General features: G+C 40.4%; 1 protein-coding gene across 1 annotated transcript in view; it reads left to right on the forward strand.

Annotated features, from left to right (window-relative positions):
• Window positions 1-13213, forward strand: part of OPRM1 (opioid receptor mu 1) — a 33362-nt gene extending 20149 nt beyond the window's left edge. Inside the window, 4 exon segments of the mRNA XM_054976585.1 lie at window positions 7161-7513; window positions 8171-8691; window positions 13174-13194; window positions 13196-13213. Coding sequence (XP_054832560.1) covers window positions 7161-7513; window positions 8171-8691; window positions 13174-13194; window positions 13196-13213 — 913 coding nt within the window.
• Window positions 13214-16920: the final 3707 nt, after the last annotated feature.

Here is a 16920-nt window from a genome sequence, read left to right on the forward strand (position 1 = left end):
CAGTCCCCTTTCGTAGTGCAAGTCGACGCCAGCGATACGGCAATAGGGGGAGTTTTACTGCAGAAGGGGGAGGATGGAAAGTTGCGGCCTTGTGCGTTCTTGTCTAGAAAATTTTCGGAGGCGGAAAGGAATTGGAATGTGTGGGAGAAGGAGGCTTTTGCAGTAAAAGCAGCCCTTACTAATTGGAGACATTGGCTGGAGGGGGCGCGATACCCCTTCGAGGTTTGGACAGATCATAAAAATCTGGAGGCCCTCCGAAGCCCACGCAGACTGAATGCCAAGCAATTGCGATGGGCGGAATTCTTTTCCAAATTCAACTTCACTCTAAATTATCTCCCGGGCAAGACTAACTTTTTGGCGGATGCCCTATCGCGCATGCCCCAACACAGGAGCAAACGGGAGGAGACTGTCGACACGGTCTTCTCGCCTACGCAACTTGGGGGCGTGGTGACTACTCGCAGTCGAGCCAAACAGCCCCTCCCGGCCAACCAGGAGTGGAAATCGAAACTTAAAACTGAGGTGGAAAAGGAGGGGGATAAGGCTCCGCGAAACAAACTGATCCAATCCCCACAGGGGGATTGGCTAGCTGGGAGCAAGTTTTATGTCCCAGACAGCCTCCGGCTGGAGGTTTTGCAGCGCTGTCATGATGCTCCCACTGCTGGTCATTATGGGTATCTGAAAACATTGCATCTAATCCAAAGGCAGTTCTGGTGGCCGGGCATGCGCAAAGACATTTCCCAATATGTTAGTTCCTGCCCCGTTTGCCTCAGCGCCAAAACCAGAAAAGGAAAACCTCCGGGTCTCCTGCAACCATTGGAAACACCCAACAGACCTTGGGAAATAATTTCTATGGACTTTATCACTGATCTACCTGTTTCAAAAGGACATAATTGCATTTTAGTCGTGGTAGATCTGTTCTCCAAACAAGCTCATTTTATTCCCTGTACTGCTATACCCACCGCTCGAAAACTAGCAGATTTATTTTTAAAACACATCGTAAAATTACATTCTTTTCCGTCCAAGGTGATTTCGGATCGCGGCGGACAGTTCGTTGCCAACTTCTGGCGGGAGCTTTTGAGAATGTTGAATATTGAGCAAGGCATCAGCTCAAGCCACCACCCACAAACCGACGGACAATCCGAAAAAACAAACCAGATACTAGAACAGTTTCTTCGCTGCTACATTAATTTCCAACAAGATAATTGGGTAGACCTTCTCCCTCTGGCCGAATTCTCATATAACAACAGTGTACACGCTTCAACTGGAGAGGCCCCTTTCAAAATTGTCTATGGAGCTCACTTCAATCCCTTCCCGTTGGACGCTCCCCCTCTCCATTCCTCTAATTTGCCAGATGTATCTTCGTGGTGGGGGGAGGCGGCGCAACAATGGACTCTTATTAAGAAACATCTTGAAAAAGCCAAACTGGATTACAAAAAATACGCAGATCGCCATCGTGTGGCCGAATGGGATTTACAACCTGGAGATCATGTGTATATTTCCACAAAGAACCTGAAACTAGCTCAGACAAGCCGCAAACTCGCTCTGAAATTCCTGGGACCTTTCCCTGTGCGCAAAGTAATAAATAAAGTGACTGTTGCTGTAACTTTACCCAAGAACTTACGCCATGTACACGATACGTTCCATGTCAGTCTTTTAAAAAGAGCTCCTACCGATGACAAGTGGCACATCAAAGCTCCACCCATTCCAACTTTGATTGACGACCAAATACACTATGAGGTGCAACAAATTTTGGACTCTAAACTCAAACGAAATCAGCTTTTTTACCTCATTAGATGGAAGGACTTTGATTCTGGGTACGATGAGTGGGTGAACTCTATACATGTTCATGCTCCTAGATTAACCAAAGCTTTTCATACTCGCTACCCATATAAACCAGGGGGGGATCTGTTTTAAGGGGGGCAGAATGTCAGGTCCAGTGTATATCTAAACTGTACTGACTCCATTTTCTAATGCTTCTAGTGTTTAAGTGCTTTCTTCCCAGGTGCACCAGTTCCCAGGCAGCATTCCCACCGGAGGCGACTGTTTTGTCTAACACCGTTCCACCAAGCATTGGCCTTGAAGGAGAGCAGCTTCCCAGGATGTTGTTTTGAGAACTGTGGGGGGAGGCAAATCCAGATGGGTATTGTTACTTTGTACCTCATGCTTTGCCCTTCATTGGTAACAATGACTGTGTACCATCCTGAGTCTCCTATTCAGGACAGTGGACTATAATGGACCTTTTCTGCAGTAAAGTTTCCTTGTTCAATCAATGGACTCCTGTTTGCTTTTGAAAGGGAACCTGTAGGAAGAGCCTTATCTAGCCACAAGCTGACACCTACTTGGTCCTGCACTGCTGGGAGGGAAGTGTCAGTACCAATTGTGCCTTCAGCAAATAATCCAGAACAAGAAATTCACTTTGACCTCTCAAGGAAACCTAGGGTAGGGGGGCAGGTCTCACACTACAGACCTGCTGGCAATTTGCCTTGGTCCTTGCTGGTGCTTCATGGTATGTGGGAGGGGGAGAACTGAGGGAAATGGGAGGCCACTGTCACTTCTGGTGCAAAACCAGAAGTGACACATCATTGTGTAGGGGTGACACTCTAGGATTTACCCCAAACTCTATGATTTAACTATAACCATATGGTTTTGCACCAAAAGTGCCATCAAGCTCTGCTGTGATGCTGGCATACCTGTCCCTGCCCCTCAGTTCCTCCCAGCTGGTTGCTGCTGCTGACAACCTTATTAGACCCACAGATATCTGTTCAGCACAGAAAAGTAAATCCATTTTTTTCCTCTGTGGGGCCTAAAATTACCTGAAATAGTCATGCACATGTCATGGTGGCTATGAAGTCCTGAGCACAGCCTGACAGTGGGGACTTGGCATGGATGTTGAAGTTATCCAGAACTATCCATCTGGAAGTTCTGAACTCCACGTCTAAGGCCTCATCTGCCAGTTCAGTCAGGGCATTCACTGGTAAGAATATCAGCAAGGCCACTAACCCTACCTGGGTACACAGCACAAGGTAAACACAAATTAGCTGAAGAAAGTGAAAGTTATGACAAAACTGTGCATGCTTCACTTCTGGAATCAGTTGCAGAACTTGAACTAATGAAACTTAAAAACATGTGAAAGGTGACCGAGTAAAATGCCAGAGCAATAAAGGAATGAAATGGAAAATCTGCTCAACCTTAATTTAGTGGTCAGATTTCTCTGTTCTGGTCTTTTCCTGATAGCCAAGGGTTGAACAATGCAGAGTATTGTGAATCAGCTCTGAGTACAATAACCAGAGGCTGAACAGCGCCATGAATAAAATTATACCCCAGTCTTAAGCATGTTGAATGTGACTTTCTCCCAAGCAAATGTGCATTGGCTTGCAGCCTGAATGCCAAAGTTCATATTACATGGTTACAAATGTGGAAAAACAGCGGATGGAGAGGATTAAGTACCTATACCCTCCCGCCGGCCACTATTACACTCAAAATTGCTCTCTTTTGCAGGTGGCTTCTAAGAAAGGCTGTTTTGTCTCTGCTGCACATTTGTATGCAACATGTTATCAGTCTCTTAGACTAAAAGGTCAAAGATTTATAACTATTGACAATATATATATATATATATATATATATATATATATATATATATATATATATATATATATATATATTGTTATATATATTGTTATATATATTGTTATATATATTGTTATATATATATATATAATGCCTCCATGGGAAGCGTTGTGGGTGTAACAATATATTTATTTAGATCATTGGGTACTCTGAGCACTTTCTACTGCTCAGAGTACCCAAGGTGCTTTATAACCGTAATCGAATCAATATTCCAGAATTATTAAAAAGCCAGCAAAATACAATAAAACTGAGTTTTAAAAAGCACACAGCAGCAATCTAAAACAATCCATTAAAAGGGAGCAAAATTGTTTTTAAAACCAAACAATGCTCACTGCAAGCAAAAGATCCAATAATTTCAAAGGTCTTTATGAAAACACAAGTTTAAAATTGCACCAGAAGACCAAAGGCCAACTGCACTTAATGGGGCGGGAGGGGATTTCATAATCTCTGGGTAAGCAGTTGAGAAAGGGCTCTTATGAGTGCAGGATGTCACTACAGGGTGATCTGAGTTCAAATCTCAGCCTGGTTCTGAAGGATAGAAGCAGTTCATCCAGTCAAGCCACTGAGGCCTTTAAAGAGCAGAAACTTTCAAAGAGCCTGAAAACATGGAAACTGAGCACGGCCACAAATATCCTTTAAATGGGTGAACACCAAAGGCCAAATGAGGGGCAGCCATTTTATAAATGAATAGGGCAGACACATGAACTAACTGCTGTGCTACCCCCACTGGCATCTAGTGGAGTTTCAAGCGCTGAAGTCCAAATGTTGCATGGCCCATTAAGTGAAATCCTTCATAAGTACTCTATATAACCCATAAGTACTCTATATAATGAAATCTTTTTACAGACTAAGAGTTTCAAGAGCTTGTTGAAAATGTACAAGGTGAAAAAAAACCCTGAAAAATTTTTATGCCGTTTCAGGGCCGTTGCTCCTAAGGATAATTACTGCCTGTTTACTATCTTTTTCCAGCACTATCTGTTCTAAATTCAAGAGTCACTTCTTCCAAAACATATCTTTTGCTTCACAATCAGTTTTGTTTTTTCAAGGCATTGTGTCTGAGTAGGTCAGAATGATAGTGGCAGCCTGTGCAGTATTTGTAAACCAGAATTAAAACATAATGTGGGGAAATACTGATTTAGAAATTATATTAAAACTATTCTTAGCTGCATGAATGGATACAGCCACATATTGAAAATTAGACTTTGATATTAATTATAATAATAACAACACTGGGGTTGCAATTATAATTAATGTAAAAATGAAACAAATTCTTCCTTTAAACAGAACTGTTTTGTTCATTTTCTCTCTGCCTTTTCCTAATACGGGCATAAAGAGCGTACGATGTTCTTTAGCAGGAGGGGAGGGAGAGAGATGCTGTTTTAGGCAATGAAAGCTGGGAATTCAGCGTACTTGTTACACATATAGTTTTAACATTATATTGATATAATGGTCCTCAGTTGCTGATTTTTAAAAAAAGCCTCTCAGTGTCAGGTGGAGAAAATGGTTGTTGTGTGGGCAAGACCAGGAAAATCTTTATTTTCTAGCAGGGCTCATTTGAAGGGTGAATGCACAGGAACGCAGTTCTGGCAGTTCCCCCAACAGGTCACGTGTCAGGTGGCCCCACCCATCCGACTTTCAGCCATTTTAGGCCATTTCGAAACGGCCGGGAACGGGTCAGTGCAGGTGGGAGAGGCTTCCCTCACCCGGCACCGACCAGATCTGGGCCCAAACGTGCCCAAAATGGCCATTTTGACCCATTTTGGGCCCTTTTTGGCCTAGATTGGGGCCAAAACAGCCCTGAACAGGCCACTGCCAGGTGGGGGAACACTCCCCCGTCTGGCAGTAGCCGGATCCCAGCCATTTCAGGCCAGATCAAATCAATTATGCGAATGACACACTTCCAGTGATGGCAAGGGGTGTGGCATATGCTAATGAGTTATGCTAATGAGTTCCTGCAGGTCTTTTTCTACAAAATGACCCGTTTTGTAGTATTTCCAATAGTGTCCCAACAAATGCTGGGGAGTTTCGGTGGTGGTGCCTGGGTAGGGAAGAATTGGGGGAGGATGTGATGTCACTTCCAGGTGATACTCTAGGCTGCCTCAATATATAGGAAATTCCTAGAGTATAACTGTGGGGAAGCAGGTTTTTCTCCTACTCCTGACTTCTTCGTGGTGGAAAATTGGGCAAGTGTGTGTAATTCCCCAAACAGGCAGGTAAGTGGGAGTCCTAGAACTTTCTCACCCACAAAACAATCAGCCAATCTGAACCACAATGCTGTGGGAAAGCAGGGGGAGGGGAGTACCTTTCAAACATCATTGAACTTGGGGCAAATAACCTGTGTGGAAATTAGGGGGCCAACTTGAGCTGAGAAGTTCCTGGGGAGGGTGGAGGTTTGGGGAGGGGAGCGACCTCAGTGGGTTATAATGCCATACAGTCCACCCTTCAAAGCAGCAATTTCCTCCAGAGGAAATAACCTGGAGATAAGTTCTAATTCCAGGAGACCACCAGATCACACCTGGAGGTTGGCAACCCTAGTGGAAATGGCCTACGATGGCATTAGACTCCTTTTTTATTTTGCCGTGAGCTGTTTTTCAATATGCCCTGTCAAGGGAGATAAAAGCCAATTACCTTAAAAATAAAAAGAAAGACATCAAAGTTCCTTCTTTTAGGTCCTTCTGGGCATTGCTCCGTGTTTGTTTGCCACCTTAGTTTAATTCAAGGGCATGTTGCTTGGATTAAACATTGATTTGTTGCAGTTAAACCAAAGTACTTGGATGGAAGACAAATAAGCTTTATCCAGTGGGACAGGCAGCCTGGTTCTAAATACCACTAGCACAATAAGAAGTTTAAAGGAGCATCCTAAGTATAGCAAACATTAAATCTTGGGCTCAAGGTTGTATCTATGTAAGGGATTGGAGGCTATACCAGGGATAGCAAGATCAGATTCAGTGTTCCATTGCATGTCTTATCTACGACTTCAAAGAAAATCTTTGTGTAGGCTACCTGTGTATTGTTTCACACAAGGGCAGGACAGGGTGACACTCTGGTAAAGTAGAATAATACTAAAAACTTCCATTAATATGCATCATTTACTTGACACAAATAGTTCCAACTTCCTTGTCCTCTTTGACATGTTACTTTTGTGCATTTGGTAAGTGTGAACAATGTTGTTGGTACCAGGTAAAAAAAAATCTGTATTGGATCCAGCTGAAATTTCTACTGATAGAAGAGATGACAGTGACACTAATTTTTGCCAATTACTAACACACAGAGGAGGGGCATGCTGTTCAGGAGGAGGGGCATCCCCTGTCCCCACCACGACCAAGAGAAGAACATTTTGGGTTGTTATGGGAGTGGGGAGGTAGAAGTGTCCTGTTCACCTAATGGAAAACTCTGCTGTCAATGAAGACCTTGCCTGGGATCCAACCCTGTTACTCATGAAGATTTCCTGTTGCTGAGGCTTTACTGGTTTTCATTTGATTCTGGTATATGTTTTCATATTTCTCTTTTTTCTACGTTGCTGCCTTTTTTAGATACACCAAAATGAAGACTGCAACCAACATCTATATCTTCAACCTTGCCCTGGCAGATGCCTTAGCAACAAGTACACTGCCATTCCAAAGTGTGAATTATCTCTTGGGAACATGGCCATTTGGCACCACCATTTGTAAGATTGTTATATCCATAGACTACTACAATATGTTCACAAGCATTTTCACTCTTTGCACAATGAGTGTGGACCGCTATATAGCAGTTTGCCACCCAGTCAAGGCTCTCGATTTCCGCACCCCCAGAAATGCCAAAATTGTAAATGTCTGCAACTGGATTGTTTCTTCAGCCATTGGTATCCCAGTTATGATTATGGCAACCACAAAAGAAAACAATGGTAAGTACAAATTCAACTCTCCATCTACTTCAGTACATAAGACAGACAGAGACACTTGGGCATTACCCTCCTGGGTACCTGAATTACTAAGATACTTTCCAATGAGTTAGAATCTTCAAATGTGGTCCCTATGTAATCCAAGGCAACCCAATTGTTAGAAAAATCTGAAAAATTGACTTTCCTATGCCTTTTTCAAAACTGGAACCTCAATTGCATTCTTTTCAGTGGTTTCTCACTGGAATACTTTGACATTTGCAAGCGATGACCTAGAAACATGGGATAATATGTACCTCCAAATGGTTCAAGCAATTCCAGACCACCCCGAAAACTGAAATTTGATTTAGTATTTGATGTCCATTTAATATTCTTGTCGACCAGGACACACTGATTACAAGAAAAGTTTCTATTAATAATGTTAATAAAAACAAACAGATCTAAAACTGACATAAATCATTAAAATGGACATAAATCAAAATATAAACATTGAGATAAAACAACAACCAATGTACAAAACATTATCATAAAACAACAGCCAATGGGAAAAAAACATCTTTTTTCAAATTATAATAGAACTATGAACTTTTGTGTGATGAAGGGTGAAGAGACAGTTGAGAAAATGCAGTTATTCACTAAAAATCACTGTTTTTGTTTTCACAGGATCTATTGATTGCACCCTTACATTCTCTCACCCAGCATGGTATTGGGATAACCTGCTGAAAATCTGTGTTTTCATTTTTGCCTTTGTCATGCCAGTTCTCATCATCACCGTATGCTACGGACTCATGATTTTACGCCTGAAGAGTGTCCGAATGCTCTCTGGATCCAAGGAGAAGGACAGAAACCTAAGAAGAATCACCAGAATGGTCCTTGTGGTAGTGGCTGTTTTTATAGTCTGCTGGACTCCCATTCATATCTATGTTATCATTAAAGCCTTGATCCGTATACCAGAAACTACTTTCCTGACTGTCTCCTGGCACTTTTGCATTGCCTTAGGGTACACAAATAGCTGCCTTAATCCCGTGCTTTATGCATTTCTAGATGAGAACTTTAAAAGATGTTTCAGAGAATTCTGCATCCCAACAACTTCAACCATCGAGCTACAAAACTCCACCCGAATCCGACAAAACACTCATGAACATGCCTCCACTGCCAACACAGTGGATAGGACTAACCATCAGGTATGACTAGCAGTGGAGATGTCATCTCTGGATTCAGGAATTCCTCCTGGAGATGACATGAATTCTGAAATTACAGTCTTTACTAATGTATAGCTTCTGAGATATTTGCAGTGCTTTTTGATTTAACCTTTCTTAGCTGTGGTGTTATATACCGAGAAACTAATATAGGCTTGTTAGATACCTTCAGTTCCCATCAGGTTCTGGGAAACCTGGGAGCTGCCAGATGTACCACCTTGCATTATCAGGCCCTGCAGGTGTATATAAATGTAAGGATGATTCTGTAGATAAAGAAGGCGATACCTTCCTGGTTTTTTCATAGAATGTTTGCTAGTGCTCAGCTTTCTAAAACAGTATATGTTGACATACCAAATCAGTGCCGTGGAATATATAAACATGGACTATCAGCTCTGGCCAACAGCCAGCCTCATGATCAGCTCTGTAGGGTCTTAAATTCTCCTGGTCACTACTAGCCCCCTGTTTGACACGTCAGCATGTCTGCATCACCATGCTCTGTACTTTATGAGCAGGCTTTCACGATCCATTTTCTTACTAGTGTCTTCAGTGTATCCATGATAATGTAACCAAGGCGTGAATTTATGCTGAGGTGCCTATCCCAGTTTACATTATTCATGCAAACTCACAATGGAGAGTGTTTTTGTGGTGAAACTTGTTTGGGTTGAATATACATTTTCTCCATTATGCTCACTGTGTGTGTATATATGTGTGTGTGTGTGTGTGTGTGTGTGAAGGTGAAATTGTGTGTCTGAACAAACCTCAGTAAGTCTTGCCCAATATGGTTTTTTTTTTTAAAAAAAATGGCTTCTGAAGACAGCAAAGAGCAACATCACATCTGCTCTAAAATAGTAAAAATAATCAAAAACGGAAAGGGGTTTTGTAGAAATATAAAATATAGTATTATTCTGTTTGTCATACTCATGCTGAAAACTGAAAAACTGAAAATGCTACATATGATAAGAAACTATAGTAGCAGTTAGGAATTAATGATGTGTATTCCTACTCTATATTTTGATTATTCCAGTGATGTGACATGATTAATATTACCCCACTGATGATATAAAAATAGCTGGATTATCCATAATTAGCAGAAACATTAACCTGAAGACATACAACCAGCTCTAGTCTCTATGACCATCTCTTTAAATTAGCCACATGTATTGCCATTCAACATTGTATTTAATGCAGTTTAAAATCCAAGTACAACAATTGTAGGTAGTATACCTTTGAAAAAGTCAGATACAAATGTAATAAATCATCTGCTTCCCTTGAAAACCAATACAAGAATCTTCAGCTATAGGAAGCTTAATATCTATGGGATGGATCCTGCAAATCACAAGTTCAAGCTGTTTATGGAGACATTCCATGTTTCCCCCCATTTTGACTTCAAAAAGTACTTTGCCCAGATGGCTCCCCAATCAGCATCAAATTTTTAGACCTAAATTACATGAGAACTCCAGGCATGCTCATAAAGAATTCTGTTAACTGCTTCTGTCATTTGTTTCTAACAAAAACTAAATCTTCTTGATTTTATTAGTAGACAAGCAACCTACTGTGGATATTTATTGACTCCCAAATGGAATAGACCATTAGTACCACTTCATTTTCTTTAGCTTTCTAACAATTTCACAGAGGGAAGAAATGACCAATTGAGAGTTATTTTTTTATCTTGTGAAGAAAAGATAAATACTATACTGCTTTTTCATTATGGAAACCAAGAAACGTTAATAAGAAAATAAGAAGCTGCCTTTTAGAAGACTGTCTGGAACTGGTCCTTTTTCATTCTAGAATGAAATTCAAAGTAATCTCTGAAGGTATCTGTAGAAGTGAGCTGTGACTCACGAAGCTTATACCTACCACAAATTTTGATAGTCTTATTGGTGATACTGGACTCTTGCTCTTTTCTAAAGTAATCTCTGTTTTACAGTAACATTGAAATAGTACATTTAGATAAATTTATCAAAGCTGAAGATAAGCTTGTTTGCAGCAAAATGCTCACTGGAGGACATGCAAGCCACAGAGCAGTTGAGTCATCTGGATCTAGGAGAGATCCATGGATCATCTGTAACTATTAAGAGCTTCAGAAATATCTTTTATCAAAGCACAGTGACTGTAGATCCAAATGTGCATCTCAGGTATCAATCAAGGAAGTGCTTGCCTCAAGTGATTATATTTTAAAAAGACATATTTTTAAAGTATTCTAAATCTCTCTAAAGTTACATTGAATGCTGAGGGATTTGAGAAAGCAGTTCAATAATTCTATATCACAGCTTTATTTTAGGATATTCCTGCCAACAAAGCCATATCAAAATAAATATATATGGGGATAGAATCTCAGGTCATTCTTTGCAGCTTGCTAAATTAATATGGCCAGTTTTCAAAATGCTGCGGGTGAGTGATGGTTTTCTAGGAGATGAAGAGAGGAGGAAGTATCTGATATTACCAGTGGATGTGTTTGGTTTTTCAAGCTTTTCAACCTTAAAAACACATTCTTAAAAGTATTTTAAATAAGACCATATTTAAAATTGTCATCATTCACAAAACTCCTGGAATCCCACTATAAGTGATATCACAGCACATACAACATATTAAACACAGCTACCTTCCAAATATTAGCTTTCAATGGCTTTAAAAATGATTGGAGAATAAATTTCCTTCTTTATCAACAGAGTCCATGGAGGCCTGACCAAAAACTCATCTGTGCTTGATATACAGTGTATTTCTAGCTTATTAATATTTCCAGGGTGTTCTGGCACTGCTTGAAAGTAATCACATGTCCAGCCCCACCCCGATCCTGTTTCCTTCCGTATACAGCCCAAGGCATCCAGCTCTTTAGCCTCGGGCAAAGGGCAACAGCTTTCTTGCCGCTTGCAAGTGGCAAGACAAGTGTTGCTTTCAAAGCCTGCCACTTTTCAGCTGAAAAAAGCTGTAGGCCTTGAAAGCAGCAACATTGCTTTCAAACGCCTGCTTGCTTTTTTCAGGTGAGTGGAGGAGGAAGAGGAACCCCCTCCTCCTCCTCTCCTCAGCTGAAAAAAGCAGAGGGACATTTAAAAGTAGTAGTTACTGCTTTCAAAGCTGGCAGCTTTTTTACAACTGACAGGAGAGAGCTTCCCCTCACATCAGCTGAAAAAAGCTGTTTTAAAATGCCAGCAGCTTTTTCAGCTGAGGGGAGAGGGAAGACGGACCCCCCCCTCCTCCCCCTCAGTTGAAAAAAGCAGTGGGGCATTTGAAAGCAGCAACACATTTCTTCTGGGTGTTTCTCTGTCATTTCCCTCTTAAGAGTTCCACCACCTCTTTCCTCAGAAAAAAAGCCTTGAATATATCTCTTTTTCATATATTATATGAATGTATAGGTCTAAATCATCGGTATAAACCACTGAAGCTTTGTTCAACCCAGGGGAAGTATGCTGATTTATATGAAGAGGATCTGTCCCGCTCAATCTTTTGGGTAGATAATCCTATTATTGTAGTTACTATTTGTTTCTGAGACTGTAGTAAATATCTCAAGTACAGTATAAGTACAGTGGTGAGATGAACCCTAGAGAAGGGAAGCAGATGATTTATTATATTTCTATCTGACTTTTTAAAGTGGTATTCTACGTACAATTGCTGCACTGGGAGTGACATCATCACACCGCCCCTGAGAGCGCTCCCACGCTTCTCAGTGGTCCAATTTTGGCTCCAAATTGGGCCCCTTTGGGGCCCAAATCAGTCTGCTGAGAAATGTGCATGCTCTCCCTTGCCTGTGCAATGACATTGGTTCCTGGAAGTCACATCATCATGTAGGCATGAGAGAGCGCACATGCGAGAGAGACCCAGAGACACCAGAAAGGTAAGCCCCAGGTCCCCAATCCTCCTGCAGGGAGGGTAGGGGACCTGGCATATCACAGATGGCAATAAATGATCTAGTGGTGCTTTCAAATCAGATATAAAAGGCAGCTCACGTATTCCTGGAACCTGGGATGCGGGAGTGAACTCAGCTCAGTTAGTTCCTTCTTCTGCTACTGCTGCTTAACATTTATATGTCAATTTAACTGAGCAAATTGCCATGCAATTTTAGTTCATTTAATATCACAAAGAGCCCTGTAGTGTGTTGTTTCAAAGGATTAAATAAGGCTTTCTGCATGAACCCTCTTGGGTTCATGGGGTTTAAACTGAGGTCTCCCAACAAGCCATCCTTCAGATTGATATTCATGATGGTAAACCAGAATTTAAGAAATTACGTCAGTCACACCAGATGCTGATCATTTTCCACAGTGATGAAGCATCCGTGTTTATGTTGGAACTGGCCAGTATCCTCAGCCTTTGTCAGCTCAGAATGTAATGCAAGTTGGTATTCACAACTGCTTCGTTCTACTTTGTTGTCTGAGGAAGGGGCAGCGAATGCTGGCCATATTCACCAAGATGGTTTGAAGACAACTGGCTGAGGGAATTAGCTCATGTCTCATTGTATTTCTTTCCTTTCAGTTGGAACTTCTGGAAGCTGAAAACCACACCACTGCCGTGACAGGGCCCCCTGCTGTATAGCAGCCACAAGCCAGTGCCGCTCAGTGGACACACTGTTTGCAGTTCAGGAAACTGATTTTCCTCTCCCTTCCCCAACCAAAGGCAAGTGCCTGCAAGACCCTTCAGAATGATTTGCCTCTGTGGCAAATTCCCTAGCTATACTTCAGAAGCCAAACAACATGGTCACGGAAACATTACACTCATTCTCTAGCGAACTAAAAGGGAGCCAGAAGAAATATATCTGAAATATAGCCACTGGGACTGCCCTATATAGTATGGAGCTTACAGAACAACATCATCTAATAAAAACAAAGATTCCAGATACATGAAAATGCTACCCTGACAGCAGTTACTTACTACATAATGAAAGGGAGCAGTAGAATATCCAGTGCATTTGTATACCATAGTAAAGGGATTTCAATTATCATTTTAATGTAAAGTTATGTATTTATTCATTTATTTATTAATTTGTAGTCCTCCTTTCTCACTGAGACCCAAGTGAATACAGATTCTTTTTCATTAAAAATATTGCCAGCATACCCTTCTCAGTGAAAAATTATAATGTACAAACTGGCTGCAGTAATGACAGATCAAAGCTACCTCTGAGATACAAAAACCAGTGTAAAATCCTCATTTGTTGGTTCCATTTTACTAGGATCAAGATTTCAATCACAGAAGAATGTTACTTGAAGCAAACTCTCCATTCATATTCTAGGTTGAGTTAAAAAATCTTCTCCTTCTCTACATAGTTAAAAATATTTGAGCAACAAACCAATGGAATGTTCCTTTCAGGTTGCTGCAAGCATCAGCTGGCAAAGATTTGGTGTTATCAAAGTTTTGGTGTTCTGTATCAAAAGCAAAGAATCACTTGAGTTTTGTGAAGACCATTGTGAATACTTGTATAGTGTTAACAATATAGCAGCAAAATATATAGTGATGTGCTTTTTAGTAAGTACATGCATTAAACTTGCTCATGTTATATATAGCTCTAATAGTCTTTTGTTCTGAAAGCTTTTTATATATCTAGCAATAGGAGATAACATACATTTATATATTATTTCACTGGCCACAGATGTACAATAATTTATGTGTTAGCGTCTGTGTATGTAATGTCATGTGTAAAATAAGCATTACTAAGTATATTTAGAAAACTGATCTACTACTTAAGCTGCAAGAAATTATAAATGTCTTTGACAATTAAGGGAAAGTTTTATTTATATTCAAAGTTGTCCTGTATAAGGCTTATGTTCCATTTAATAATGTCATCAAGTAACTAACGTGTTTAACAGCTTTATGAAAGTATATTCAGTCAAACTAAAAGCTATCTCATCTCTAGCACAAGTAACAGTAATAATCGTATAGACAATTTGTAGCTATATAACATTTTCTACTTGCTGTTTAGCATATGCTCTATAATTAAATGGTCAACAATTACCCAGAAAGCAAAAAGCACTTTGATGAATTTATGTACATGGTAAATAAACACAGTCCCATTTCCTTCTCTTTTTAAGCTTCTAGCACTGTGTTCCCACTGCTACTTTGTAGTTAAATTATATAGATAATGCTGACTTCATGTAAAAATACTTGTCATGACAGAAGTTGCCACCCCCTCTGGAGTAAAGTGGTACAGCTTGTTTAAAGGTAAATAAGTGATATCAGTTTACATTTTGTATCCATATGCATGAGAGATTTGTAAAATATGAAAAAGTGCCTTATGTCTCAATGGTCTCTTGAAATCATGCTTTTTGCTTATAGATTGCATTTTGCTAATAGATTAATAGATTGTATTATGAAAGGCAGATTTTAGTAACAGATTTTTTTTCTTTTTAAACAAAATATAATACATTACACCAAACCATCCCACCAACCTCTTGCTCTCAGGCCAATTTCTGGCCTAAACTGATTTCCATTCTGTCACTGAGCCTTGCCCCTGTTCTACTTGTCACTGTTTCCCAACTAACTCTCTGGCAAGAGTTTGCTCAGAGAATAAACAGCAGAAAAGCTAAGTGGTATCCACCCAAAATTCTTGCTCTAGAACAAAAAGGAAGAGTTCTGGGTTGTCTACAACTTCAGAAAGTGCTGGAAACAAATAGGATTTTACCTATGTGAAGAAGCGCTCATTATTATGACTCTTAAATGTCAATTAAAGCATGGTTCTAGTCATTTTTCTTCAATATTTAGTAGTTATTTCTTGTTTCCTGTGTGAGGATTTTCCCTTTCCTTTTGAGAAATTACCAAAGAGGGGAAACCTTTCTTGCCTTCTGTATAATGTGACCTGTGTGCTATCCTCAATGGGATCAGTAGCAGTTGTTGACGAGAAAAAGAGTGGGGAAAAGTTCAGCTACCAGTTTGGTGTAGCGGTTAAGAGCGCGGGACTCTAATCTGTAGAGCCGGGTTTGATTCCCCACTCCTCCACTTGAAGCTAGCTGGGTGACCTTGGGCTAGTCACAGCGCTCTGGAGCTCTCTCAGCCCCACCCACCTCACAGGGTGTTTTGTTGTGGGGATAATAATGACATACTTTATAAACTGCTCTGAGTGGGCATTAAGTTGTCCTGAAGGGCGATATATAAATCAAATGTTATTATATTATTATTCATGCCACGGCCCCCATATTGGAAAGTCTCATAGCTGCTATTAACTTTTTTTAAAAAAAAAAAGTCTGAGAGATTCATTAACAGTGTCATGTCTAATCAGTACCCAAATTTAAGGTGGGCGCTACCTGAGCAGAAGATCTCTGCTCAGTTCAACCTACAAATGAAATAGGTTATTAAAAATGAGTAAGTATAGAAAAATAAAGAAAGGTCCAGTTGAATCCCAGAAGACAGAGTCAAAATAAAGTTTGTCATGGTCCCATTTATTTTTTCTAAGGATAGATTCATACTTGATTCTGTAATTAAAGAGAAAATGTATGTCTGTCAACACACAGGAACACAGTAGGGTAGGATTGCCAGCTAGCCAGGAGAAAAACATCCTGCCCCTTTAACAGAGATGTAATGTGTGGAAACAGGCAGCTACACTTTTAATGGAGTGGAGATAAATAAGATCCCCTTGTATTCAGTGCAGATCAAATATCTTAAAAGAAGAGCTAAAGGATGCATTTTAAAAACTGGCAGCCCTACAGTGGGGATATACAAGGAAAGCATGATTGCATCCATTGAATGTGTATACAGAAATGATCTCTTCGCTTTAGATATTAAAAGTGTGAACTCAAGTCTGAAGGACTGGGAGCAATAAGCTCATCTGCCTGAATTAATCTTGCTTTTAAGAATCAAGGCACAGGAACAATATGTAAACTTGAAGGCCTAAGCTTAGCAAGATAAGACATAACCTCAGGAGAAACAGTGGCAAACAAGGCAAAATTAAACCGCAGTCCTGAGGAACTAGTTGTGTGCACAACAAATGAGAAGCCTGCCCAGAAGGCCTTTTTATACGACAGATTAGCCAAAATTCTCAGCCTATTGGTGTGGAGTAGTGGCTAAACAATTGCCACTGCTACCAGCTGGATTCCAGACCTTGAACAATAACAATTAGGGGATGTGTGCAAAACGTTTACAGACTCTGGAAATTGGCATATCTGCCTTTGGAAATTATTGTATTGAAACATTGTCCACATAAAAGTGAGATAACTCAGCTCAACCCATTCCAGAATCTTGACTCATGGGAAAGACTATTTCATACAGAATACCCTCCCCATATATGGAAAACAG

Source organism: Eublepharis macularius, chromosome 1 (genome assembly GCF_028583425.1).
Source record: "Eublepharis macularius isolate TG4126 chromosome 1, MPM_Emac_v1.0, whole genome shotgun sequence".
NCBI lineage: Eukaryota > Metazoa > Chordata > Lepidosauria > Squamata > Eublepharidae > Eublepharis > Eublepharis macularius.